Below are 27,923 nucleotides of genomic sequence, written 5' to 3' on the forward strand. Positions count from 1 at the left end.
AAGAGAATTTGAAGTATATTTGCATATGTGATGATAAGATTTCAGTTTAAAAGTGCCTATAAAGGACAAGAAAATCGTTTACAAACACTCACAGTACTTTGACGCAAACAAACATGAAAGCGGTTATTTTGTTGTTGAGTGTATTCGTTGCTATAGAGTAAGTGGATGATTTAACAGTAATTTCAATGAAAAACTGGTTTAATTTCAAAATTCTAGAGCAGCCTACGAAGATGAGTATGTAGTGAGCACGAGAAAATTTCCTGAAGATTTCAAATGGGGAACCGCATCTGCAGCCTATCAAATTGAAGGTGGATGGAACGAAGATGGAAAAGGTAATCATCGTGTACATTACTAGTGCGGTATGAGCATTTTATAGTCACGAGTGGGAAGCAGATTCTAGATCGTGTTGTGGTGATCACCATTCATTTGCCATACCACACGAGTATTGTAACAATATTTTCTACACAGAAACTATCAATTTTTAACTCGCACTAGTGACTGTACAATCCCTCATTAAGTCACTCAAAGGAAGCTATGTAATAGACCATTACCCAGTAGTAGATAATTCTTTACGCACGCTGAAAATTGTCTAGGATTTAGATATTTTATTCGGTCAACCGTTGGCAATTGCCTACTTATTCCTGTAGGAGTAGAAAAACAAATTTTATATCCGACTAGCATGGTAATGATCCATTACGTAGCTTCTTTTGATTGACGTAATCATCTATTTTACCACACTAGTTAATGTTATGTTATCACAATTTATGTGTAGTTTGTACATAAAATATTGTACTTTACCCGTGTGGTATGGCAAATTAATGCACTCGTGCGATAACCACAGCATTAAGACATATGAAATATAATTAACTTACTGACAGAGACAGATAAATTAGGTTAGGTTAGGTTAGGTTAGTCTCTTTATGTTGTTGAGATTTGTGTTCCTAAAAACTATTACAAATTTAGCTTCAAAATGATTGAAGAGGCAATTATTCAAAGAATTCATTTAGGCATTATTTAAAAGAAATATACACCCTGTATAATGGACGTAAAAACGGTTCTGCAAACCGACTGTGCTGAGTAAAGGAGTTGATTAGAAACATTTTTGGTTTCCTGTAAGTTTTTCGTAACTTTCACCGTTTCTGAGTTATTTAACGAAAACTGGTTGGATGCAACAAATTTTCAAATCAGTTGAAATTGTGGTTTAAAATTTGATTACCCTGTAACTCAGTTATTTTTGGGAATTCAAAGGGGTTGAACCACTCAAATTAACCGTCTTGAACTCCTCTTTTCAGTGGAGTAAAGCAAAAAATTCTATCTGAAAAAATGCTTACAGGGTGACCAAAAACAGTCAATCACCATACTTCTCATGCACACCCTGTATATTGGACGCAAAAACGGTCCTGCAAACGGACGGTGCTGAGTTAAGAAGTTGATTAGGAACATTTTTGGTTTCCTGTACATTTTTCGTAACTTTCACCGTTTCTGAGTTATTTAACGAAAACTGGTTGGATGCAACAAATTTTCAAATTAGTTGAAATTGTGGTTTAAATTTTGAATACCCTGTAACTCGGTTATTTTTGGGAATTCAAGGCGGTTGAACCACTCAAATTAACCGTCTTAAACTCCTCTTTTCAGTGGAGTAAAGCAAAAAATTCTATCTGAAAAAGTGCATATAGGGTGACCAAAAACAGTCAGTCACCATACTTCTCATGCACACCCTGTATACTGGACGCAAAAACGGTCCTGCAAACGGACGGTGCTGAGTTAAGGAGTTGATTAGGAACATTTTTGGTTTCTCGTAAATTTTCCGTAACTTTCACCGTTTTTGAGTTATTTAGCAAAAACTGGTTTAATGCAACAAATTTTCAATCAGTTAAAATTGTGTTTTAAAATTTGATTACCCTGTAACTCGGTTATTTTTGGGAATTCAAGGCGGTTGAACCACTCAAATTAACCGTCTTAAACTCCTCTTTTCAGTGGAGTAAAGCAAAAAATTCTATCTAAAAAACTACATACAGGGTGACCAAAAACAGTCAATCACCATACTTCTCATGCACACCCTGTATACTGGACGCAAAAACGGTCTTGCAAACGGACAGTGCTGAGTTAAGAAGTTGATTAGGAACATTTTTGGTTTCCTGTACATTTTTCGTAACTTTCACCGTTTCCGAGTTATTTAGCAAAAACTGGTTTAATGCAACAAATTTTCAAATCAGTTCAAATTGTGGTTTAAAATTTGAATACCCTGTAACTTTGTTATTTTTGGGAATTCAAGGGGGTTGAACCACTCAAATTAACCGTCTTGAACTCCTCTTTTCAGTAGTGTTGAGCAAAATATTATATCTGAAAAACTGCATACAGGGTGACCAAAAACAGTCAGTCGCCATACTTCTCATGTACACCCTGTATACTGAACGCAAAAACGGTCCTGCAAATGGACGGTGCTGAGTTAAGGAGATAATTAGGAATATTTTTGCTGTCCTGTAAATTTTCCGTAACTTTCACCGTTTCTGAATTATTTAACGAAAACTGGTTGGATGCAACAAATTTTCAAATTAGTTGAAATTGTGGTTTAAACTTTGAATACCCTGTAACTCGGTTATTTTTGGGAATTCAAAGGGGTTGAACCACTCAAATTAACCGTCTTAAACTCCTCTTTTCAGTGGAGTAAAGCAAAAAATTCTATCTGAAAAAGTGCATACAGGGTGACCAAAAACAGTCAATCACCATACTTCTCATGCACACCCTGTATATTGGACGCAAAAACGGTCCTCCAAACTGACGGTGCTCAGTTAAGGAGTTGATTAGAAACATTTTTGGTATCCCGTAAATTTTCCGTAACTTTCACTGTTTCTGAGCTATTTAGCAAAAACTGGTTTAATGCAACAAATTTTCAAATTAGTTCAAATTGTGGTTTAAAATTTGAATACCATGTAACTCGGTTATTTTTGTGATTTCAAGGGGGTTGAACCACTCAAATTAACCGTCTTGAACTCCTCTTTTCAGTGGTGTTGAGCAAAAAATTATATCTGAAAAACTGCATACAGGGTGACCAAAAACAGTCAATCACCATATTTCTCATGCACACCCTGTATATTGGACGCAAAAACGGTCCTGCAAACTGACGGTGCTGAGTTAAGGAGTTGATTAGAAACATTTTTGGTTTCCTGTAAATTTTTCGTAACTTTCACCGTTTCTGAGTTATTTAGCAAAAACTGGTTTAATGCAAGAAATTTTCAAATTAGTTCAAATTGTGGTTTAAAATTTGAATACCATGTAACTCGGTTATTTTTGGGAATTCAAGGGGGTTGAACCACTCAAATTAACCGTCTTGAACTCCTCTTTTCAGTGGAGTAAAGCAAAAAATTCTATCTGAAAAAGTGCATACAGGGTGACCAAAACAGTCAGTCGCCATACTTCTCATGTACACCCTGTATACTGGACGCAAAAACGGTCTGCAAACGGACGGTGCTGAGTTAAGGAGTTGATTAGAAACATTTTTGGTTTCCTGTAAATTTTTCGTAACTTTCACCGTTTCTGAGTTATTTAGCAAAAACTGGTTTAATGCAAGAAATTTTCAAATTAGTTCAAATTGTGGTTTAAAATTTGAATACCATGTAACTCGGTTATTTTTGGGAATTCAAGGGGGTTGAACCACTCAAATTAACCGTCTTGAACTCCTCTTTTCAGTGGAGTAAAGCAAAAAATTCTATCTGAAAAAGTGCATACAGGGTGACCAAAACAGTCAGTCGCCATACTTCTCATGTACACCCTGTATACTGGACGCAAAAACGGTCTGCAAACGGACGGTGCTGAGTTAAGGAGTTGATTAGGAACATTTTTGGTCTCCCGTAAATTTTCCGTAACTTTCACCGTTTTTGAGTTATTTAGCAAAAACAGGTTGGATGCAACAAATTTTAAAATCAGTTCAAATTATGGTTTAAAATTTGAATACCCTGTAACTTCGTTATTTTTGTGATTTAAAGGGGGTTGAACCAATCAAATTAACCGTCTTGAACTCCGATTTCCAGTGGTGTTGAGCAAAAAATTCTATCTGAAAAACTGCATACAGGGTGACCAAAAACAGTCAATCACCATAATTCTTATGCACACCCTGTATACTGGACGCAAAACCGGTCCTGCAAACTGACGGTGCTGAGTTAAGAAGTTGATTAGGAACATTTTTGGTTTCCTGTACATTTTTCGTAACTTTCACCGTTTCTGAGTTATTTAGCAAAAACTGGTTGGATGGGAAGAAGATGTTGCTAAAAGGATGGGTTGTCAACAGCTTTTCTCGCTGACTGTACCAAATTTTGTAGTGTTTTTTTAGGATAAAGGATAGGACATTTACTGAGGATTCCAAAAATGTACTTAAAACAGTCATTTTCCCACTCTAAGTGAGTTTTACAGGCGATTTGATTCCTAAACTGCCCTTTCAAAAAATCTTTCTGACAGTTTATAATTTGACACCACTTTTCTCCAAGACTCTAATTGATTTTGTAGTCTTTTTTATGGCATTAGATAGGAAATTTAATGAGGATTCCAAAAATGTGCTTAAAAACATGATTCGGTTACTCAAAGTGGGTTTTACAAGAGATTTTGTCCCTGACTGTCTTTAACAGTACTGAAATTTCAGATTACAATTTCTCTGATTTGTAAATTTGTTGCACCAAACAGTTTTTCATAAATAACTCAAAAAGGGTGAAAGTTACAAAAAAAATGCAAGAGATCAAAAATTTTCCTAACCAACTTCTTAACCCAACACTGCACATTTGCAGTACCGTTTTTGCTTGCAGTATACAGGGTGTGCATGAAAAGTATGGTGATTGACTGTTTTTGGTCACCCTGCACGCAATTTTTCAGATAGATTTTTTTACTCAACACCACTGGAAAAAGGAGCTTAAGACGGTTAATTTGAGTGGTTCAACCTCCTTGAACTCCCAAAAATAACTGAGTTACAACGATTTCAAATTTCAAACCACAACTTCAACTAATTTGAAATTTTGTAGCATTTCACTAGTTTGTCGTAGTAACTCGAAAACGGTGAAAGTTACGAAAAATTAGCGAATGACCAAAAATGTTCCTAAACAACTTCTTAATTCAGCACCGTAAATTTGCAGGACCGTTTTTGCTTCCAGTATACAGGGTGTGCATGGAAATTATGGTGATTGACTGTTTTTGGTCACCCAGTACGCAATTTGTATGATACAATTTTTTACTCAACACCACTGGAAAGCGGAGCTCAAAACGGTTCTTTTAAGTGGTTGAATCACCCAGAACTCGCAAAAATAACCGAGTTGCAAGGCGTTGAAATTTCAAACCACAACTTCAACTAATTTAAAATTTTGTTGCACATAGTTTTCATGGGATAAATCCTATAATTGCCCCTCCCTAGAAATATTCAGATTATAAAAATAATAATCGCCCATCACTAGGTGAAAATATTTGGGACAGAAGTACTCATCTTCATCCCGAATTAAACTCAAACGCCACCGGTGACATTGCTTCCGATTCTTACCATAAATGGGAAGAAGACGTAGAGTTGCTAAAAGGATTGGGTGTCAACACTTACAGGTTTTCCATTGCCTGGTCCCGAGTACTACCCAATGGTATGCCATTTCTATAGAAAGGCAATTTTTGGTGGGAAACAAGTTTTGATTGCTTATAGGGTTCGTGAACGAAACCAATCCAGCAGGAATTGCCTATTACAAGAACCTGATTGCTGCCCTAAAAGAAAATAATATCGAACCACTGGTTACTATGCACCACTGGGATCATCCTACGGCCATTGAGGATTTAGGTGGTTTCCTCAATCCTGAAATACAAGAATGGTTTGTGGACTATGCCAGGTTCCTGTTTGAAACCTACGGAGATGATGTGAAGCACTGGGTGACGTTTAACGAACCAAAACAGACTTGTGATCAAGGGTATGTGGTTTACGCAATTTTCCGGTTGTTTCAATGTAATTTTTAGTTACGGAATTGGTATTCTGGCACCAAATATTGTGGATCCAGGCATCAAGAACTATCAGTGCGCCCATAACTTGATTATAGCTCACGGAAAGGCTTATCGCATGTATGAGGAGGAATTTAAGGAGAGACAACAAGGTATTTTGAAAATTTGCAAATTTATTACAAATTTTCTAATATCTCAGAAGCAAACGATAATTTTTACAAATTTTCCTGCTTTTTCAAGTTTTTAATTTAGTCGATACAACCGGTCAAATGAAAACCTCTAAAAACCTGAATTTTGACAAAAATGCAGCAGCTCTAGCATTTCTTGTCTTGTTAACTGCTTAAGGAGGCCTAAACCCCCTTAATACAATCTTGTATAAGATCAAATTTCCTGCAACTTTCATTATTTCTAATTTTTTGTAGCTCCTCAAACACCAGAGCTACCCTGAGTCGAAATGGAGATAGAGCAGTTTGGTGCACCCTGCCCTTTCTGTCTTGTTAACTGCTTAATGAGACCCCTGACAGGAAAAACCCCTTAATGCAATCTTGTAGAAGATTAAATTTCCTGCAACTTTCATTTTTTATACTTTTCTGTAGCTCCTCAAACAACAGAGCTGCCCTCAGTCAAAATGGAATTAGATTCATTTTGCAATATCGCAGTACTATAAAAAGCTACAAAAATCATATTTAGTGCAATTTTTAAATTTTTTTATAATTTTTCCAGTGACGTTCTTCATTTTGTCGTTACTATTATCCTGAGGAGGATACAACCGGTCAAAACGTGGTGCAAAGCTTCAGAAACCAAAATTTTGACATTTTGCAATATCTCAGCGCCAGGAAGAGCTACAAAAATCACATTTAGTGCAATTTTTAAAATTTTCTATAATTTCTCCAATGACGTTGTTCATTTTGTCGTTACTATTACCCTGAGGAGGATCCAACTGGTCAAAACGTGGTGCAAAGCTTCAGAAACCAGAATTTTGACATTTTTCAATATCTCAGCGCCAGGAAGAGCTACAAAGATCACATTTAGTGCAATTTTTAGAATTTCTTATAGTTTTTTCACTGACGTTCTTCATTTTGTCGTTACTATTACCCTGAAGAGGATACAACCGGTCAAAACGTGGTGCAAATCATCAGAAACCAGAAATTTGACATTTTGCAATATCTCAGCGTCAGGAAGAGCTACAAAGATCACATTTAGTGCAATTTTTAGAATTTTCTCTAATTTCTCCAATGACGTTTTTCATTTTGTCGTTACTATTACCCTGAGGAGGATACAACCGGTCAAAACGTGGTGCAAAGCTTCAGAAACCAGAATTTTGACATTTTGCAATATCTCAGCGCCAGGAAGAGCTACAAACTTCACATTTAGTGCAATTTTTTGAATTTTCTCTAATTTCTCCAATGACGTTCTTCATTTTGTCGTTACTATTACCCTGAGGAGGATACAACCGGTCAAAACGTGGTGCAAAGCTTCAGAAACCAGAATTTTGATATTTTGCATATCTCAGCGCCAGGAAGAGCTACAAAAATGACATTTAGTGCAATTTTTTGAATTTTCTATAATTTCTCCAATGACGTTGTTCATTTTGTCGTTACTATTATCCTGAGGAGGATACAACCGGTCAAAACGTGGTGCAAAGCATCAGAAACCAGAATTTTGACATTTTGCAATATCTCAGCGCCAGGAAGAGCTACAAACTTCACATTTAGTGCAATTTTTAGAATTTTCTATAATTTCTCCAATGACGTTCTTCATTTTGTCGTTACTATTACCCTGAGGAGGATACAACCGGTCAAAACGTGGTGCAAAGCTTCAGAAACCAGAATTTTGACATTTTGCAATATCTCAGCGCCATGAAGAGCTACAAACTTCACATTTAGTGCAATTTTTTGAATTTTTTATAGTTTTTCCACTGACGTTCTTCATTTTGTCGTTACTATTATCCTGAGGAGGATACAACCGGTCAAAACGTGGTGCAAAACATCAGAAACCAGAATTTTGACATTTTGCAATATCTCAGCGCCAGGAAGAGCTACAAACTTCACATTTAGTGCAATTTTTTGAATTTTTTATAGTTTTTCCACTGACGTTCTTCATTTTGTCGTTACTATTATCCTGAGGAGGATACAACCGGTCAAAACGTGGTGCAAAGCTTCAGAAACCAGAATTTTGACATTTTGCAATATCTCAGCGCCAGGAAGAGCTACAAAATTAACATTTAATGCAATTTTTAGAATTTTTTATAATTTTTTCACTGACGTTCTTCATTTTGTCGTTACTATTACCCTGAGGAGGAAACAACCGGTCAAAACGTGGTGCAAAGCTTCAGAAACCAGAATTTTGACATTTTGCAATATCTCAGCGCCAGGAAGAGCTACAAAGATCACATTTAGTGCAATTTTTAGAATTTTTTATAATTTTTTCATTGACGTTCTTCATTTTGTCGTTATTATTACCCTGAGGAGGATACAACCGGTCAAAACGTGGTGCAAATCATCAGAAACCAGAATTTTGACATTTTGCAATATCTCAGCGCCAGGAAGAGCTACAAAGATCACATTTAGTGCAATTTTTAGAATTTTTTATAATTTTTCCACTGACGTTCTTCATTTTGTCGTTACTATTATCCTGAGGAGGCTACAACCGGTCAAAACGTGGTGCAAAGCTTCAGAATCCAGAATTTTGACATTTTGTAATATCTCAGCGCCAGGAAGAGCTACAAAGATCACATTTAGTGCAATTTTTAGAATTTTTTATAATTTTTTCACTGACGTTCTTCATTTTGTCGTTATTATTACCCTGAGGAGGATACAACCGGTCAAAACGTGGTGCAAATCATCAGAAACCAGAAATTTGACATTTTGCAATATCTCAGCCCCAGGAAGAGCTACAAAAATCACATTTAGTGCAATTTTTAGAATTTTCTATAATTTCTACACTGACGTTCTTCATTTTGTCGTTACTATTACCCTGAGGAGGATACAACCGGTCAAAACGTGGTGCAAATCATCAGAAACCAGAATTTTGACATTTTGCAATATCTCAGCGCCAGGAAGAGCTACAAAAATCACATTTAGTGCAATTTTTAGAATTTTCTATAATTTCTCCAATGACGTTGTTCATTTTGTCGTTACTATTACCCTGAGGAGGATACAACCGGTCAAAACGTGGTGCAAATCATCAGAAACCAGAATTTTGACATTTTGCAATATCTCAGCGCCAGGAAGAGCTACAAAGATCACATTTAGTGCAGTTTTTAGAATTTTTTATAATTTTTCCACTGACGTTCTTCATTTTGTCGTTACTATTATCCTGAGGAGGCTACAACCGGTCAAAACGTGGTGCAAAGCTTCATGAGACCAGAATTTTTACATTTTTCAATATCTCAGCGCCAGGAAGAGCTACAAAGATCACATTTAGTGCAATTTTTAGAATTTTTTATAATTTTTTCACTGACGTTCTTCATTTTGTCGTTATTATTACCCTGAGGAGGATACAACCGGTCAAAACGTGGTGCAAAGCTTCAGAAACCAGAATTTTGACATTTTGCAATATCTCAGCTCCAGGAAGAGCTACAAAGGTCACATTTAGGGCAGTTTTCAGATTTTTTCATTTTTTTCTTCACTTAATCAGAAACTGTCAAAATAGCTCAATTTGAGGAAAAAACTGCTAAAACTGGGTTTATGTCAAGTTCAAGTAATTTTTATAAAATATTCAGAGCTGCATAGGAATGTTTAGGAAGCCCAAAGTGAATGTTTACTTAAGTAACTTTAATCTCCCATAACTCGGCTATACAACAAAATTCCAAAAAATATTAAGGGACAAAAATTGCAGAAAATTTAATTGTCTAACAATACATTAGAGAGACCTTTTGCCCTTAAAGGCTTCAGAAGGGAGATATTTGCTTAAGAATGTTCAGTGAGCGTAAAGTGTCTGAATGTCTACTTACAGAACTTCAATCCCTCGTAACTCAGCCAAAAGACAAAATTCAGAAAAATATTAAAGAACAAAAATTTCAGGTAATTTAATTTTCTACAAAAACTTAAGAGGGATATTTTGCCTTCAAGAGCCTCAAAACGCAGTTATTTTCCGAAAACTAAGACAAGATCTGTGAGTCCCTGAAAAACAATTTCAACCTTTTCTTTGACAGAACTATTATAGGCAAGACTTTTCTTTTCGGAAAAGATCTTTAGTTATACTAGTTTTATTATTTATTTTATTTTAATTTTTTCAATAAAAGGTAGAGTTACCATGGTCGTCGATAGTAACTGGTTCGAACCAGCAAGCAACAGTACTGAAGACATTGAAGCAGCAGAACGTACTCTACTCTTCACTGTAAGTTGTGCTTATTTTATTTTTAGGTTTTTACTAAGAAATTTGACCTAAAAACGTGAAAAGTTAATTCAAATTTAAATTCAATAAATAATACTTAACTATCGTACAACTGCAAAGTATACAGGGTGAAAACAACAATTGAGACATAATAACTTGAATTCTTATTCTTTCTGGATTGTCCTCTTCTTTTTGCATATTACCTCTTCTTCTTTTTGTCACATTTTGGTCATTCTAGTATGGTTGGTTCGCTCATCCAATAGTATACGGCGATTACCCGGAAGTAATGAAAAAACGAATTGAGAGTCGATCAATTTTGGAAGGATTCAACTCGAGCAGACTTCCCAGTTTTACGGAAGAAGAAAAGGAAATTATCAAAGGCACAGCCGACTTTATGACAGTTAATATTTATACCTCATCGGCAGTTAGGGTAAGTAACAAAGGTACGTCACAACTGTCAAAATTGCACTCATGAAACTATAAAATGCATTCAACCTACCTCAAACTGACTTTGCTATTTTTATGCATGATATGTTCTAGTTTACCAGTTTTATAGCTTAATGGACAGGGTTTTGACAGTTTTCATACTCATACTGGACCAAATTAAGTCAGAAACCGGCAGCCATACGTCACAACTGTCAAAATTGCACTCATGAAACTATAAAATGCATTCAACCTAACTCAAACTGACTTTGCTACTTTTATGCATGATATGTTCTAATTTACCAGTTTTGTAGCTTTATGGACAGGGTTTTGACAGTTTTCATATTAATACTGGACCAAATTAAGTCAAAAAACGGTAAACATACGTCACAACTGTCAAAATTGCACTCATGAAACTATAAAATGCATTCAACCTAACTCAAACTGACTTTGCTAGTTTTATGCATGATATGTTCTAGTTTACCAGTTTTATAGCTTTATGGACAGGGTTTTGACAGTTTTTATATTCATACTGGACCAAATTAAGTCAAAAAACGGTGGACATACGTCACAACTGTCAAAAATGCACTCATGAAACTATAAAATGCATTCAACCTAACTCAAACTGACTTTGCTATTTTTATGCATGATATGTTCTAGTTTACCAGTTTTATAGCTTAATGGACAGGGTTTTGACAGTTTTCATACTCATACTGGACCAAATTAAGTCAGAAACCGGCAGCCATACGTCACAACTGTCAAAATTGCACTCATGAAACTATAAAATGCATTCAACCTAACTCAAACTGACTTTGCTACTTTTATGCATGATATGTTCTAATTTACCAGTTTTGTAGCTTTATGGACAGGGTTTTGACAGTTTTCATATTCATACTAGACCAAATTAAGTCAAAAAACGGTAGATATACGTCACAACTGTCAAAATTGCACTCATGAAACTATAAAATGCATTCAACCTACCTCAAACTGACTTTGCTAGTTTTCATGCATGATATGTTCTAGTTTACCAGTTTTATAGCTTAATGGACAGGATTTTGACAGTTTTCATATTCATACTGGACCAAATTAAGTCAAAAAACGGTAGATATACGTCACAACTGTCAAAATTGCACTCATGAAACTATAAAATGCATTCAACCTAACTCAAACTGACTTTGCTAGTTTTATGCATGATATGTTCTAGTTTACCAGTTTTATAGCTTAATGGACAGGATTTTGACAGTTTTCATATTCATACTAGACCTAATTAAGTCAAAAAACGGTAGATATACGTCACAACTGTCAAAATTGCACTCATGAAACTATAAAATGCATTCAACCTACCTCAAACTGACTTTGCTAGTTTTCATGCATGATATGTACTAGTTTACCAGTTTTATAGCTTAATGGACAGGATTTTGACAGTTTTCATATTCATACTAGACCTAATTAAGTCAAAAAACGGTAGATATACGTCACAACTGTCAAAATTGCACTCATGAAACTATAAAATGCATTCAACCTAACTCAAACTGACTTTGCTAGTTTTATGCATGATATGTTCTAGTTTACCAGTTTTATAGCTTAATGGACAGGATTTTGACAGTTTTCATATTCATACTAGACCTAATTAAGTCAAAAAACGGTAGATATACGTCACAACTGTCAAAATTGCACTCATGAAACTATAAAATGCATTCAACCTACCTCAAACTGACTTTGCTAGTTTTCATGCATGATATGTACTAGTTTACCAGTTTTATAGCTTAATGGACAGGATTTTGACAGTTTTCATATTCATACTAGACCTAATTAAGTCAAAAAACGGTAGATATACGTCACAACTGTCAAAATTGCACTCATGAAACTATAAAATGCATTCAACCTAACTCAAACTGACTTTGCTAGTTTTATGCATGATATGTTCTAGTTTACCAGTTTTATAGCTTTATGGACAGGGTTTTGACAGTTTTCATATTCATACTGGACCAAATTAAGTCAAAAAACGGTAGATATACGTCACAACTGTCAAAATTGCACTCATGAAACTATAAAATGCATTCAACCTAACTCAAACTGACTTTGCTAGTTTTATGCATGATATGTTCTAGTTTACCAGTGTTATAGCTTTATGGACAGGGTTTTGACAGTTTTCATATTCATACTGGACCAAATTAAGTCAAAAAACGGTGGACATACGTCAAAACTGTCAAAATTGCACTCATGAAACTATAAAATGCATTCAACCTAACTCAAACTGACTTTGCTAGTTTTATGCATGATATGTTCTAGTTTACCAGTTTTATAGCTTTATGGACAGGGTTTTGACAGTTTTCATATTCATACTGGACCAAATTAAGTCAAAAAACGGTAGATATACGTCACAACTGTCAAAATTGCACTCATGAAACTATAAAATGCATTCAACCTAACTCAAACTGACTTTGCTAGTTTTATGCATGATATGTTCTAGTTTACCAGTTTTATAGCTTTATGGACAGGGTTTTGACAGTTTTCATATTCATACTGGACCAAATTAAGTCAAAAAACGGTGGACATACGTCAAAACTGTCAAAATTGCACTCATGAAACTATAAAATGCATTCAACCTAACTCAAACTGACTTTGCTAGTTTTATGCATGATATGTTCTAGTTTACCAGTGTTATAGCTTAATGGACAGGATTTTGACAGTTTTCATATTCATACTGGACCAAATTAAGTCAAAAAACGGTAGATATACGTCACAACTGTCAAAATTGCACTCATGAAACTATAAAATGCATTCAACCTAACTCAAACTGACTTTGCTAGTTTTATGCATGGTATGTTCTAGTTTACCAGTTTTATAGCTTTATGGACAGGGTTTTGACAGTTTTCATATTCATACTGGACCAAATTAAGTCAAAAAACGGTAGATATACGTCACAACTGTCAAAATTGCACTCATGAAACTATAAAATGCATTCAACCTAACTCAAACTGACTTTGCTAGTTTTATGCATGGTATGTTCTAGTTTACCAGTTTTATAGCTTTATGGACAGGGTTTTGACAGTTTTCATATTCATACTGGACCAAATTAAGTCAAAAAACGGTAGATATACGTCACAACTGTCAAAATTGCACTCATGAAACTATAAAATGCATTCAACCTAACTCAAACTGACTTTGCTAGTTTTATGCATGGTATGTTCTAGTTTACCAGTTTTATAGCTTTATGGACAGGGTTTTGACAGTTTTCATATTCATACTGGACCAAATTAAGTCAAAAAACGGTAGATATACGTCACAACTGTCAAAATTGCACTCATGAAACTATAAAATGCATTCAACCTAACTCAAACTGACTTTGCTAGTTTTATGCATGATATGTTCTAGTTTACCAGTTTTATAGCTTTATGGACAGGGTTTTGACAGTTTTCATATTCATACTGGACCAAATTAAGTCAAAAAACGGTAGATATACGTCACAACTGTCAAAATTGCACTCATGAAACTATAAAATGCATTCAACCTAACTCAAACTGACTTTGCTAGTTTTATGCATGGTATGTTCTAGTTTACCAGTTTTATAGCTTTATGGACAGGGTTTTGACAGTTTTCATATTCATACTGGACCAAATTAAGTCAAAAAACGGTAGATATACGTCACAACTGTCAAAATTGCACTCATGAAACTATAAAATGCATTCAACCTAACTCAAACTGACTTTGCTAGTTTTATGCATGATATGTTCTAGTTTACCAGTTTTATAGCTTTATGGACAGGGTTTTGACAGTTTTCATATTCATACTGGACCAAATTAAGTCAAAAAACGGTAGATATACGTCACAACTGTCAAAATTGCACTCATGAAACTATAAAATGCATTCAACCTAACTCAAACTGACTTTGCTAGTTTTATGCATGGTATGTTCTAGTTTACCAGTTTTATAGCTTTATGGAAAGGGTTTTGACAGTTTTCACATTCATACTGAACCAAATTAAATCAGAAACCGGCAGCTATACGTCACAACTGTCAAAATTGCACTCATGAAACTATAAAATGCATTCAACCTAACTCAAACTGACTTTGCTAGTTTTATGCATGATATGTTCTAGTTTACCAGTTTTATAGCTTAATGGACAGGGTTTTGACAGTTTTCATATTCATACTGGACCAAATTAAGTCAAAAAACGGTAGATATACGTCACAACTGTCAAAATTGCACTCATGAAACTATAAAATGCATTCAACCTAACTCAAACTGACTTTGCTAGTTTTATGCATGATATGTTCTAGTTTACCAGTTTTATAGCTTTATGGACAGGGTTTTGACAGTTTTCATATTCATACTGGACCAAATTAAGTCAAAAAACGGTAGATATACGTCACAACTGTCAAAATTGCACTCATGAAACTATAAAATGCATTCAACCTAACTCAAACTGACTTTGCTAGTTTTATGCATGGTATGTTCTAGTTTACCAGTTTTATAGCTTTATGGAAAGGGTTTTGACAGTTTTCACATTCATACTGGACCAAATTAAGTCAAAAAACGGTAGATATACGTCACAACTGTCAAAATTGCACTCATGAAACTATAAAATGCATTCAACCTAACTCAAACTGACTTTGCTAGTTTTATGCATGATATGTTCTAGTTTACCAGTTTTATAGCTTTATGGACAGGGTTTTGACAGTTTTCACATTTATACTGAACCAAATTAAGTTAGAAACCGGCAGCCATACGTCACAACTGTCAAAATTGCACTCACGAAACTATAAAATACGTTCAACCTAACTCAAACTGACTTTGCTAGTTTTATGCATGATATGTTCTAGTTTACCAGTTTTATAGCTTTATGGACAGGGTTTTGACAGTTTTTATATTCATACTGGACCAAATTAAGTCAAAAAACGGTAGATATACGTCACAACTGTCAAAATTGCACTCATGAAACTATAAAATGCATTCAACCTAACTCAAACTGACTTTGCTAGTTTTATGCATGATATGTTCTAGTTTACCAGTTTTATAGCTTTATGGACAGGGTTTTGACAGTTTTCATATTCATACTGGACCAAATTAAGTCAAAAAACGGTAGATATACGTCACAACTGTCAAAATTGCACTCATGAAACTATAAAATGCATTCAACCTAACTCAAACTGACTTTGCTAGTTTTATGCAAGATATGTTCTAGTTTACCAGTGTTATAGCTTTATGGACAGGGTTTTGACAGTTTTCATATTCATACTGGACCAAATTAAGTCAAAAAACGGTGGACATACGTCAAAACTGTCAAAATTGCACTCATGAAACTATAAAATGCATTCAACCTAACTCAAACTGACTTTGCTAGTTTTATGCATGATATGTTCTAGTTTACCAGTTTTATAGCTTTATGGAAAGGGTTTTGACAGTTTTCACATTCATACTGAACCAAATTAAATCAGAAACCGGCAGCTATACGTCACAACTGTCAAAATTGCACTCATGAAACTATAAAATGCATTCAACCTAACTCAAACTGACTTTGCTAGTTTTATGCATGATATGTTCTAGTTTACCAGTTTTATAGCTTTATGGAAAGGGTTTTGACAGTTTTCACATTCATACTGAACCAAATTAAATCAGAAACCGGCAGCTATACGTCACAACTGTCAAAATTGCACTCATGAAACTATAAAATGCATTCAACCTAACTCAAACTGACTTTGCTAGTTTTATGCATGATATGTTCTAGTTTACCAGTTTTATAGCTTTATGGACAGGGTTTTGACAGTTTTTATATTCATACTGGACCAAATTAAGTCAAAAAACGGTAGATATACGTCAAAACTGTCAAAATTGCACTCATGAAACTATAAAATGCATTCAACCTAACTCAAACTGACTTTGCTAGTTTTATGCATGATATGTTCTAGTTTACCAGTTTTATAGCTTTATGGAAAGGGTTTTGACAGTTTTCACATTCATACTGAACCAAATTAAATCAGAAACCGGCAGCTATACGTCACAACTGTCAAAATTGCACTCATGAAACTATAAAATGCATTCAACCTAACTCAAACTGACTTTGCTAGTTTTATGCATGATATGTTCTAGTTTACCAGTTTTATAGCTTTATGGCCAGGGTTTTGACAGTTTTCATATTCATACTGGACCAAATTAAGTCAAAAAACGGTAGATATACGTCACAACTGTCAAAATTGCACTCATGAAACTATAAAATGCATTCAACCTAACTCAAACTGACTTTGCTAGTTTTATGCATGATATGTTCTAGTTTACCAGTTTTATAGCTTTATGGACAGGGTTTTGACAGTTTTCATATTCATACTGGACCAAATTAAGTCAAAAAACGGTAGATATACGTCACAACTGTCAAAATTGCACTCATGAAACTATAAAATGCATTCAACCTAACTCAAACTGACTTTGCTAGTTTTATGCATGATATGTTCTAGTTTACCAGTTTTATAGCTTTATGGACAGGGTTTTGACAGTTTTTATATTCATACTGGACCAAATTAAGTCAAAAAACGGTAGATATACGTCACAACTGTCAAAATTGCACTCATGAAACTATAAAATGCATTCAACCTAACTCAAACTGACTTTGCTAGTTTTATGCATGATATGTTCTAGTTTACCAGTTTTATAGCTTTATGGACAGGGTTTTGACAGTTTTCATATTCATACTGGACCAAATTAAGTCAAAAAACGGTAGATATACGTCACAACTGTCAAAATTGCACTCATGAAACTATAAAATGCATTCAACCTAACTCAAACTGACTTTGCTAGTTTTATGCATGATATGTTCTAGTTTACCAGTGTTATAGCTTTATGGACAGGGTTTTGACAGTTTTCACATTTATACTGAACCAAATTAAGTTAGAAACCGGCAGCCATACGTCACAACTGTCAAAATTGCACTCATGAAACTATAAAATGCATTCAACCTAACTCAAACTGACTTTGCTAGTTTTATGCATGATATGTTCTAGTTTACCAGTTTTATAGCTTTATGGAAAGGGTTTTGACAGTTTTCATATTCATACTGGACCAAATTAAGTCAAAAAACGGTAGATATACGTCACAACTGTCAAAATTGCACTCATGAAACTATAAAATGCATTCAACCTAACTCAAACTGACTTTGCTAGTTTTATGCATGGTATGTTCTAGTTTACCAGTTTTATAGCTTTATGGAAAGGGTTTTGACAGTTTTCACATTCATACTGAACCAAATTAAATCAGAAACCGGCAGCTATACGTCACAACTGTCAAAATTGCACTCATGAAACTATAAAATACGTTCAACCTAACTCAAACTGACTTTGCTAGTTTTATGCATGATATGTTCTAGTTTACCAGTTTTATAGCTTAATGGACAGGATTTTGACAGTTTTCATATTCATACTGGACCAAATTAAATCAGAAACCGGCAGCTATACGTCACAACTGTCAAAATTGCACTCATGAAACTATAAAATGCATTCAACCTAACTCAAACTGACTTTGCTAGTTTTATGCATGATATGTTCTAGTTTACCAGTTTTATAGCTTTATGGAAAGGGTTTTGACAGTTTTCATATTCATACTGGACCAAATTAAGTCAAAAAACGGTAGATATACGTCACAACTGTCAAAATTGCACTCATGAAACTATAAAATGCATTCAACCTAACTCAAACTGACTTTGCTAGTTTTATGCATGATATGTTCTAGTTTACCAGTTTTATAGCTTTATGGAAAGGGTTTTGACAGTTTTCATATTCATACTGGACCAAATTAAGTCAAAAAACGGTAGATATACGTCACAACTGTCAAAATTGCACTCATGAAACTATAAAATGCATTCAACCTAACTCAAACTGACTTTGCTAGTTTTATGCATGATATGTTCTAGTTTACCAGTTTTATAGCTTTATGGACAGGGTTTTGACAGTTTTCATATTCATACTGGACCAAATTAAGTCAAAAAACGGTAGATATACGTCACAACTGTCAAAATTGCACTCATGAAACTATAAAATGCATTCAACCTAACTCAAACTGACTTTGCTAGTTTTATGCATGGTATGTTCTAGTTTACCAGTTTTATAGCTTTATGGAAAGGGTTTTGACAGTTTTCACATTCATACTGGACCAAATTAAATCAGAAACCGGCAGCTATACGTCACAACTGTCAAAATTGCACTCATGAAACTATAAAATACGTTCAACCTAACTCAAACTGACTTTGCTAGTTTTATGCATGATATGTTCTAGTTTACCAGTTTTATAGCTTAATGGACAGGGTTTTGACAGTTTTCATATTCATACTGGACCAAATTAAGTCAAAAAACGGTAGATATACGTCACAACTGTCAAAATTGCACTCATGAAACTATAAAATACGTTCAACCTAACTCAAACTGACTTTGCTAGTTTTATGCATGATATGTTCTAGTTTACCAGTTTTATAGCTTAATGGACAGGATTTTGACAGTTTTCATATTCATACTGGACCAAATTAAGTCAAAAAACGGTAGATATACGTCACAACTGTCAAAATTGCACTCATGAAACTATAAAATGCATTCAACCTAACTCAAACTGACTTTGCTAGTTTTATGCATGATATGTTCTAGTTTACCAGTTTTATAGCTTTATGGACAGGGTTTTGACAGTTTTCATATTCATACTGGACCAAATTAAGTCAAAAAACGGTAGATATACGTCACAACTGTCAAAATTGCACTCATGAAACTATAAAATGCATTCAACCTAACTCAAACTGACTTTGCTAGTTTTATGCATGATATGTTCTAGTTTACCAGTTTTATAGCTTTATGGACAGGGTTTTGACAGTTTTTATATTCATACTGGACCAAATTAAGTCAAAAAACGGTAGATATACGTCACAACTGTCAAAATTGCACTCATGAAACTATAAAATGCATTCAACCTAACTCAAACTGACTTTGCTAGTTTTATGCATGATATGTTCTAGTTTACCAGTTTTATAGCTTTATGGACAGGGTTTTGACAGTTTTCATATTCATACTGGACCAAATTAAGTCAAAAAACGGTAGATATACGTCACAACTGTCAAAATTGCACTCATGAAACTATAAAATGCATTCAACCTAACTCAAACTGACTTTGCTAGTTTTATGCATGATATGTTCTAGTTTACCAGTTTTATAGCTTTATGGACAGGGTTTTGACAGTTTTTATATTCATACTGGACCAAATTAAGTCAAAAAACGGTAGATATACGTCACAACTGTCAAAATTGCACTCATGAAACTATAAAATGCATTCAACCTAACTCAAACTGACTTTGCTAGTTTTATGCATGATATGTTCTAGTTTACCAGTTTTATAGCTTTATGGACAGGGTTTTGACAGTTTTCATATTCATACTGGACCAAATTAAGTCAAAAAACGGTAGATATACGTCACAACTGTCAAAATTGCACTCATGAAACTATAAAATGCATTCAACCTAACTCAAACTGACTTTGCTAGTTTTATGCATGATATGTTCTAGTTTACCAGTGTTATAGCTTTATGGACAGGGTTTTGACAGTTTTCACATTTATACTGAACCAAATTAAGTTAGAAACCGGCAGCCATACGTCACAACTGTCAAAATTGCACTCATGAAACTATAAAATGCATTCAACCTAACTCAAACTGACTTTGCTAGTTTTATGCATGATATGTTCTAGTTTACCAGTTTTATAGCTTTATGGAAAGGGTTTTGACAGTTTTCATATTCATACTGGACCAAATTAAGTCAAAAAACGGTAGATATACGTCACAACTGTCAAAATTGCACTCATGAAACTATAAAATGCATTCAACCTAACTCAAACTGACTTTGCTAGTTTTATGCATGGTATGTTCTAGTTTACCAGTTTTATAGCTTAATGGACAGGGTTTTGACAGTTTTCACATTCATACTGAACCAAATTAAATCAGAAACCGGCAGCTATACGTCACAACTGTCAAAATTGCACTCATGAAACTATAAAATACGTTCAACCTAACTCAAACTGACTTTGCTAGTTTTATGCATGATATGTTCTAGTTTACCAGTTTTATAGCTTAATGGACAGGATTTTGACAGTTTTCATATTCATACTGAACCAAATTAAATCAGAAACCGGCAGCTATACGTCACAACTGTCAAAATTGCACTCATGAAACTATAAAATGCATTCAACCTCTCAAACTGACTTTGCTAGTTTTATGCATGATATGTTCTAGTTTACCAGTTTTATAGCTTTATGGACAGGGTTTTGACAGTTTTTATATTCATACTGGACCAAATTAAGTCAAAAAACGGTAGATATACGTCACAACTGTCAAAATTGCACTCATGAAACTATAAAATGCATTCAACCTAACTCAAACTGACTTTGCTAGTTTTATGCATGATATGTTCTAGTTTACCAGTTTTATAGCTTTATGGACAGGGTTTTGACAGTTTTCATATTCATACTGGACCAAATTAAGTCAAAAAACGGTAGATATACGTCACAACTGTCAAAATTGCACTCATGAAACTATAAAATGCATTCAACCTAACTCAAACTGACTTTGCTAGTTTTATGCATGATATGTTCTAGTTTACCAGTGTTATAGCTTTATGGACAGGGTTTTGACAGTTTTCACATTTATACTGAACCAAATTAAGTTAGAAACCGGCAGCCATACGTCACAACTGTCAAAATTGCACTCATGAAACTATAAAATGCATTCAACCTAACTCAAACTGACTTTGCTAGTTTTATGCATGATATGTTCTAGTTTACCAGTTTTATAGCTTTATGGAAAGGGTTTTGACAGTTTTCATATTCATACTGGACCAAATTAAGTCAAAAAACGGTAGATATACGTCACAACTGTCAAAATTGCACTCATGAAACTATAAAATGCATTCAACCTAACTCAAACTGACTTTGCTAGTTTTATGCATGGTATGTTCTAGTTTACCAGTTTTATAGCTTAATGGACAGGGTTTTGACAGTTTTCACATTCATACTGAACCAAATTAAATCAGAAACCGGCAGCTATACGTCACAACTGTCAAAATTGCACTCATGAAACTATAAAATACGTTCAACCTAACTCAAACTGACTTTGCTAGTTTTATGCATGATATGTTCTAGTTTACCAGTTTTATAGCTTAATGGACAGGATTTTGACAGTTTTCATATTCATACTGAACCAAATTAAATCAGAAACCGGCAGCTATACGTCACAACTGTCAAAATTGCACTCATGAAACTATAAAATGCATTCAACCTCTCAAACTGACTTTGCTAGTTTTATGCATGATATGTTCTAGTTTACCAGTTTTATAGCTTTATGGACAGGGTTTTGACAGTTTTTATATTCATACTGGACCAAATTAAGTCAAAAAACGGTAGATATACGTCACAACTGTCAAAATTGCACTCATGAAACTATAAAATGCATTCAACCTAACTCAAACTGACTTTGCTAGTTTTATGCATGATATGTTCTAGTTTACCAGTTTTATAGCTTTATGGACAGGGTTTTGACAGTTTTCATATTCATACTGGACCAAATTAAGTCAAAAAACGGTAGATATACGTCACAACTGTCAAAATTGCACTCATGAAACTATAAAATGCATTCAACCTAACTCAAACTGACTTTGCTAGTTTTATGCATGATATGTTCTAGTTTACCAGTTTTATAGCTTTATGGACAGGGTTTTGACAGTTTTCACATTTATACTGAACCAAATTAAGTTAGAAACCGGCAGCCATACGTCACAACTGTCAAAATTGCACTCACGAAACTATAAAATACGTTCAACCTAACTCAAACTGACTTTGCTAGTTTTATGCATGATATGTTCTAGTTTACCAGTGTTATAGCTTTATGGACAGGGTTTTGACAGTTTTCATATTCATACTGGACCAAATTAAGTCAAAAAACGGTGGACATACGTCAAAACTGTCAAAATTGCACTCATGAAACTATAAAATACGTTCAACCTAACTCAAACTGACTTTGCTAGTTTTATGCATGATATGTTCTAGTTTACCAGTTTTATAGCTTAATGGACAGGATTTTGACAGTTTTCATATTCATACTGGACCAAATTAAATCAGAAACCGGCAGCTATACGTCACAACTGTCAAAATTGCACTTATGAAACTATAAAATGCATTCAACCTAACTCAAACTGACTTTGCTAGTTTTATGCATGATATGTTCTAGTTTACCAGTTTTATAGCTTTATGGACAGGGTTTTGACAGTTTTTATATTCATACTGGACCAAATTAAGTCAAAAAACGGTAGATATACGTCACAACTGTCAAAATTGCACTCATGAAACTATAAAATGCATTCAACCTAACTCAAACTGACTTTGCTAGTTTTATGCATGGTATGTTCTAGTTTACCAGTTTTATAGCTTTATGGAAAGGGTTTTGACAGTTTTCACATTCATACTGAACCAAATTAGGTCAGAAAACGGTAGATATACGTCACAACTGTCAAAATTGCACTCATGAAACTATAAAATGCATTCAACCTAACTCAAACTGACTTTGCTAGTTTTATGCATGATATGTTCTAGTTTACCAGTTTTATAGCTTTATGGACAGGGTTTTGACAGTTTTCATATTCATACTGGACCAAATTAAGTCAAAAAACGGTAGATATACGTCACAACTGTCAAAATTGCACTCATGAAACTATAAAATGCATTCAACCTAACTCAAACTGACTTTGCTAGTTTTATGCATGATATGTTCTAGTTTACCAGTTTTATAGCTTTATGGACAGGGTTTTGACAGTTTTCACATTTATACTGAACCAAATTAAGTTAGAAACCGGCAGCCATACGTCACAACTGTCAAAATTGCACTCACGAAACTATAAAATACGTTCAACCTAACTCAAACTGACTTTGCTAGTTTTATGCATGATATGTTCTAGTTTACCAGTGTTATAGCTTTATGGACAGGGTTTTGACAGTTTTCATATTCATACTGGACCAAATTAAGTCAAAAAACGGTGGACATACGTCAAAACTGTCAAAATTGCACTCATGAAACTATAAAATACGTTCAACCTAACTCAAACTGACTTTGCTAGTTTTATGCATGATATGTTCTAGTTTACCAGTTTTATAGCTTAATGGACAGGATTTTGACAGTTTTCATATTCATACTGGACCAAATTAAATCAGAAACCGGCAGCTATACGTCACAACTGTCAAAATTGCACTTATGAAACTATAAAATGCATTCAACCTAACTCAAACTGACTTTGCTAGTTTTATGCATGATATGTTCTAGTTTACCAGTTTTATAGCTTTATGGACAGGGTTTTGACAGTTTTTATATTCATACTGGACCAAATTAAGTCAAAAAACGGTAGATATACGTCACAACTGTCAAAATTGCACTCATGAAACTATAAAATGCATTCAACCTAACTCAAACTGACTTTGCTAGTTTTATGCATGGTATGTTCTAGTTTACCAGTTTTATAGCTTTATGGAAAGGGTTTTGACAGTTTTCACATTCATACTGAACCAAATTAGGTCAGAAAACGGTAGATATACGTCACAACTGTCAAAATTGCACTCATGAAACTATAAAATGCATTCAACCTAACTCAAACTGACTTTGCTAGTTTTATGCATGATATGTTCTAGTTTACCAGTTTTATAGCTTTATGGACAGGGTTTTGACAGTTTTTATATTCATACTGGACCAAATTAAGTCAAAAAACGGTAGATATACGTCACAACTGTCAAAATTGCACTCATGAAACTATAAAATGCATTCAACCTAACTCAAACTGACTTTGCTAGTTTTATGCATGATATGTTCTAGTTTACCAGTGTTATAGCTTTATGGACAGGGTTTTGACAGTTTTCACATTTATACTGAACCAAATTAAGTTAGAAACCGGCAGCCATACGTCACAACTGTCAAAATTGCACTCACGAAACTATAAAATACGTTCAACCTAACTCAAACTGACTTTGCTAGTTTTATGCATGGTATGTTCTAGTTTACCAGTTTTATAGCTTTATGGAAAGGGTTTTGACAGTTTTCACATTCATACTGAACCAAATTAGGTCAGAAAACGGTAGATATACGTCACAACTGTCAAAATTGCACTCATGAAACTATAAAATGCATTCAACCTAACTCAAACTGACTTTGCTAGTTTTATGCATGATATGTTCTAGTTTACCAGTTTTATAGCTTTATGGACAGGGTTTTGACAGTTTTTATATTCATACTGGACCAAATTAAGTCAAAAAACGGTAGATATACGTCACAACTGTCAAAATTGCACTCATGAAACTATAAAATGCATTCAACCTAACTCAAACTGACTTTGCTAGTTTTATGCATGATATGTTCTAGTTTACCAGTGTTATAGCTTTATGGACAGGGTTTTGACAGTTTTCACATTTATACTGAACCAAATTAAGTTAGAAACCGGCAGCCATACGTCACAACTGTCAAAATTGCACTCACGAAACTATAAAATACGTTCAACCTAACTCAAACTGACTTTGCTAGTTTTATGCATGATATGTTCTAGTTTACCAGTTTTATAGCTTTATGGACAGGGTTTTGACAGTTTTTATATTCATACTGGACCAAATTAAGTCAAAAAACGGTAGATATACGTCACAACTGTCAAAATTGCACTCATGAACCTATAAAATGCATTCAACCTAACTCAAACTGACTTTGCTAGTTTTATGCATGGTATGTTCTAGTTTACCAGTTTTATAGCTTTATGGAAAGGGTTTTGACAGTTTTCACATTCATACTGAACCAAATTAGGTCAGAAAACGGTAGATATACGTCACAACTGTCAAAATTGCACTCATGAAACTATAAAATGCATTCAACCTAACTCAAACTGACTTTGCTAGTTTTATGCATGATATGTTCTAGTTTACCAGTTTTATAGCTTTATGGACAGGGTTTTGACAGTTTTCACATTCATACTGAACCAAATTAGGTCAGAAAACGGTAGATATACGTCACAACTGTCAAAATTGCACTCATGAAACTATAAAATACGTTCAACCTAACTCACACTGACTTTGCTAGTTTTATGCATGATATGTTCTAGTTTACCAGTTTTATAGCTTTATGGAAAGGGTTTTGACAGTTTTCATATTTATACTGGACCAAATTAAGTCAAAAAACGGTGGACATACGTCAAAACTGTCAAAAATGCAGTCATAAAACTATAAAATGCATTCAACCTAACTCAAACTGACTTTGCTAGTTTTATGCATGATATGTTCTAGTTTACCAGTTTTATAGCTTTATGGACAGGGTTTTGACAGTTTTCGTATTCATACTGGACCAAATTAAGTCAAAAAATGGTGGACATACGTCACAACTGTCAAAATTGCACTCATGAAACTATAAAATGCATTCAACCTAACTCAAACTGACTTTGCTAGTTTTATGCATGGTATGTTCTAGTTTACCAGTTTTATAGCTTTATGGAAAGGGTTTTGACAGTTTTCATATTCATACTGGACCAAATTAAGTCAAAAAACGGTAGATATACGTCACAGCTGTCAAAATTGCACTCATGAAACTATAAAATGCATTCAACCTAACTCCAACTGATTTTACAGTTTTTCATGCATGATGTGTTCTAAATCACTAGTTTTATAGCTTTATGGAGAGTATTTTGACAGTTCCTGCATATTCTTCTTTAGGCTATTCCTGAACCAGCGATTGAACACTTAAGTCCAACTAGAGATTTGGATATCGGCACTGAAGTTTACCAACCAGACGACTGGGAAAAAACTATTACTGACTGGTTTAAGGTAAGTAGTTTACAAAAATTACAGTATTTTTTGGTAAGGAACAGAGAAACTGTCGATTCAATTGATAATTGAATGCGCGAGACAAAGACAGAAAACCTGAAAACAGGCCAAACCCTGTCTTGAATAAGCAAATACTTCACAAACGTCAAATCTTTGACCATAAACTTCTAAAGTGTATTTCAGTGCCCCAAACACAATATTCATACAAATTACACTTTACAGCTCAATGGACGGGTTTTCAATACGTGACAGCTGTCAAAGTACATTCTGAATACACAACCTTGTCACAACTGTCAAAACGTCAACTGTAGACGTATCATGTTCGAGTGGTAGCACAAACTGCACTTTGCACATCTCGATGGAATGACTTTTGACACTTGCATGCTTATACTGTCACCTGTCATACTACAAAGACAAACGTCATAACTGTCAGAAATCCACTTTGACAGTAAGAAAATTGCGTCACAACCGACCATAAAACTATAAAGTAGATTGTGTCAATGCAGATTAGCTGTGAATCGAATTGATTGCATAGAATTTGACAGTTCAACAGTCCATAACTTGGTTATTTTGACAGTTAGAGAGTGATTCATTTTGACGACATTTTGAGGTTAGATTTTATTTACTTTTGACAGATGACAATTGCAGAGATTAGAGAGTTATCGCAACACAGCAGTAATTCAAATAAATAGGGACGTTCCAACAGGCTAATAACAAATTTATGTTACTACTAGACTTTTTGTTAGGTTTTCTGTCCTTGTTTCGCACATACAATTATGAACGTTTCTCTGTCAGTTACACACGGTTTTCCTATGATGCACAATGAATTTAGGTTGTTCCTTGGGGAGCCAGAAAGCTGGTTAAATGGATCAGTGACACTTACAGTCATCCAGAAATCATTGTAACTGAAAATGGATATCACGATGATGGAACTGTAATTGACGATTTGGAAACCAGAGGGCGGTATTACAAGGTATTTTATTTTACTGTTTTTTTTTAAATTAAAACTGATATTTCTTGTGTATTCCCAGCTTTACCTCAGCAATCTAAACGATGCTATATACGAAGACAATGTTAATTTAACTGGATACATGGCCTGGTCGTTAATCGATGATTTTGAGTGGCAGTATGGTTACAAGTATACATTCTACTGATTTCCTGATACAAATAATATTAAAAATACATTTTTAGCATCGAACTTGGACTGTATCACGTAGATTTCTCCAGTCCTGAGAGAACAAGAACACCAAAACAATCTTCTGAGTATTATCGTCATGTAGTTACCACCGGATGTTTGGTTGATGAATGTGTTGAATAGAAAATAATCAATTTTCCTAAAATGATTGAAATACA

At 34.3% G+C, this 27,923-nt stretch overlaps 1 protein-coding gene across 1 annotated transcript; it reads left to right on the forward strand.

The window, feature by feature from the left end:
* On the forward strand, nucleotides 1–27,923 carry LOC145733527 (myrosinase 1-like). The gene is made up of 11 exons (XM_081986390.1): nucleotides 1–157; nucleotides 217–332; nucleotides 5,436–5,609; nucleotides 5,669–5,927; nucleotides 5,974–6,107; nucleotides 10,202–10,296; nucleotides 10,532–10,723; nucleotides 26,460–26,570; nucleotides 27,403–27,543; nucleotides 27,602–27,708; nucleotides 27,762–27,923. Exons 1-11 carry the CDS (start codon nucleotides 114–116, stop codon nucleotides 27,886–27,888), a joined length of 1,500 nt encoding a protein of 499 aa, XP_081842516.1. The 5' UTR covers nucleotides 1–113; the 3' UTR covers nucleotides 27,889–27,923.

The sequence above is a fragment of the Ips typographus genome, linkage group LG9 (assembly GCF_016097725.1).
Source record: "Ips typographus isolate SLU linkage group LG9, UJ_Ityp_2.0, whole genome shotgun sequence".
NCBI classification, from domain to species: Eukaryota; Metazoa; Arthropoda; class Insecta; order Coleoptera; family Curculionidae; genus Ips; species Ips typographus.

What these genes read in the sequence shown, in the direction of transcription:
- LOC145733527 (XM_081986390.1), top strand. Translation starts at nt 114, where the DNA reads ATGAAAGCGGTTATTTTGTTGTTGAGTGTATTCGTTGCTATAGA. An exon ending in AAACAGACTTGTGATCAAGG is followed by an intron (nt 5,928 to 5,973) that starts GTATGTGGTTTA and finishes TGTAATTTTTAG; the next exon opens with TTACGGAATTGGTATTCTGG. An exon ending in CTATTACTGACTGGTTTAAG is followed by an intron (nt 26,571 to 27,402) that starts GTAAGTAGTTTA and finishes CAATGAATTTAG; the next exon opens with GTTGTTCCTTGGGGAGCCAG.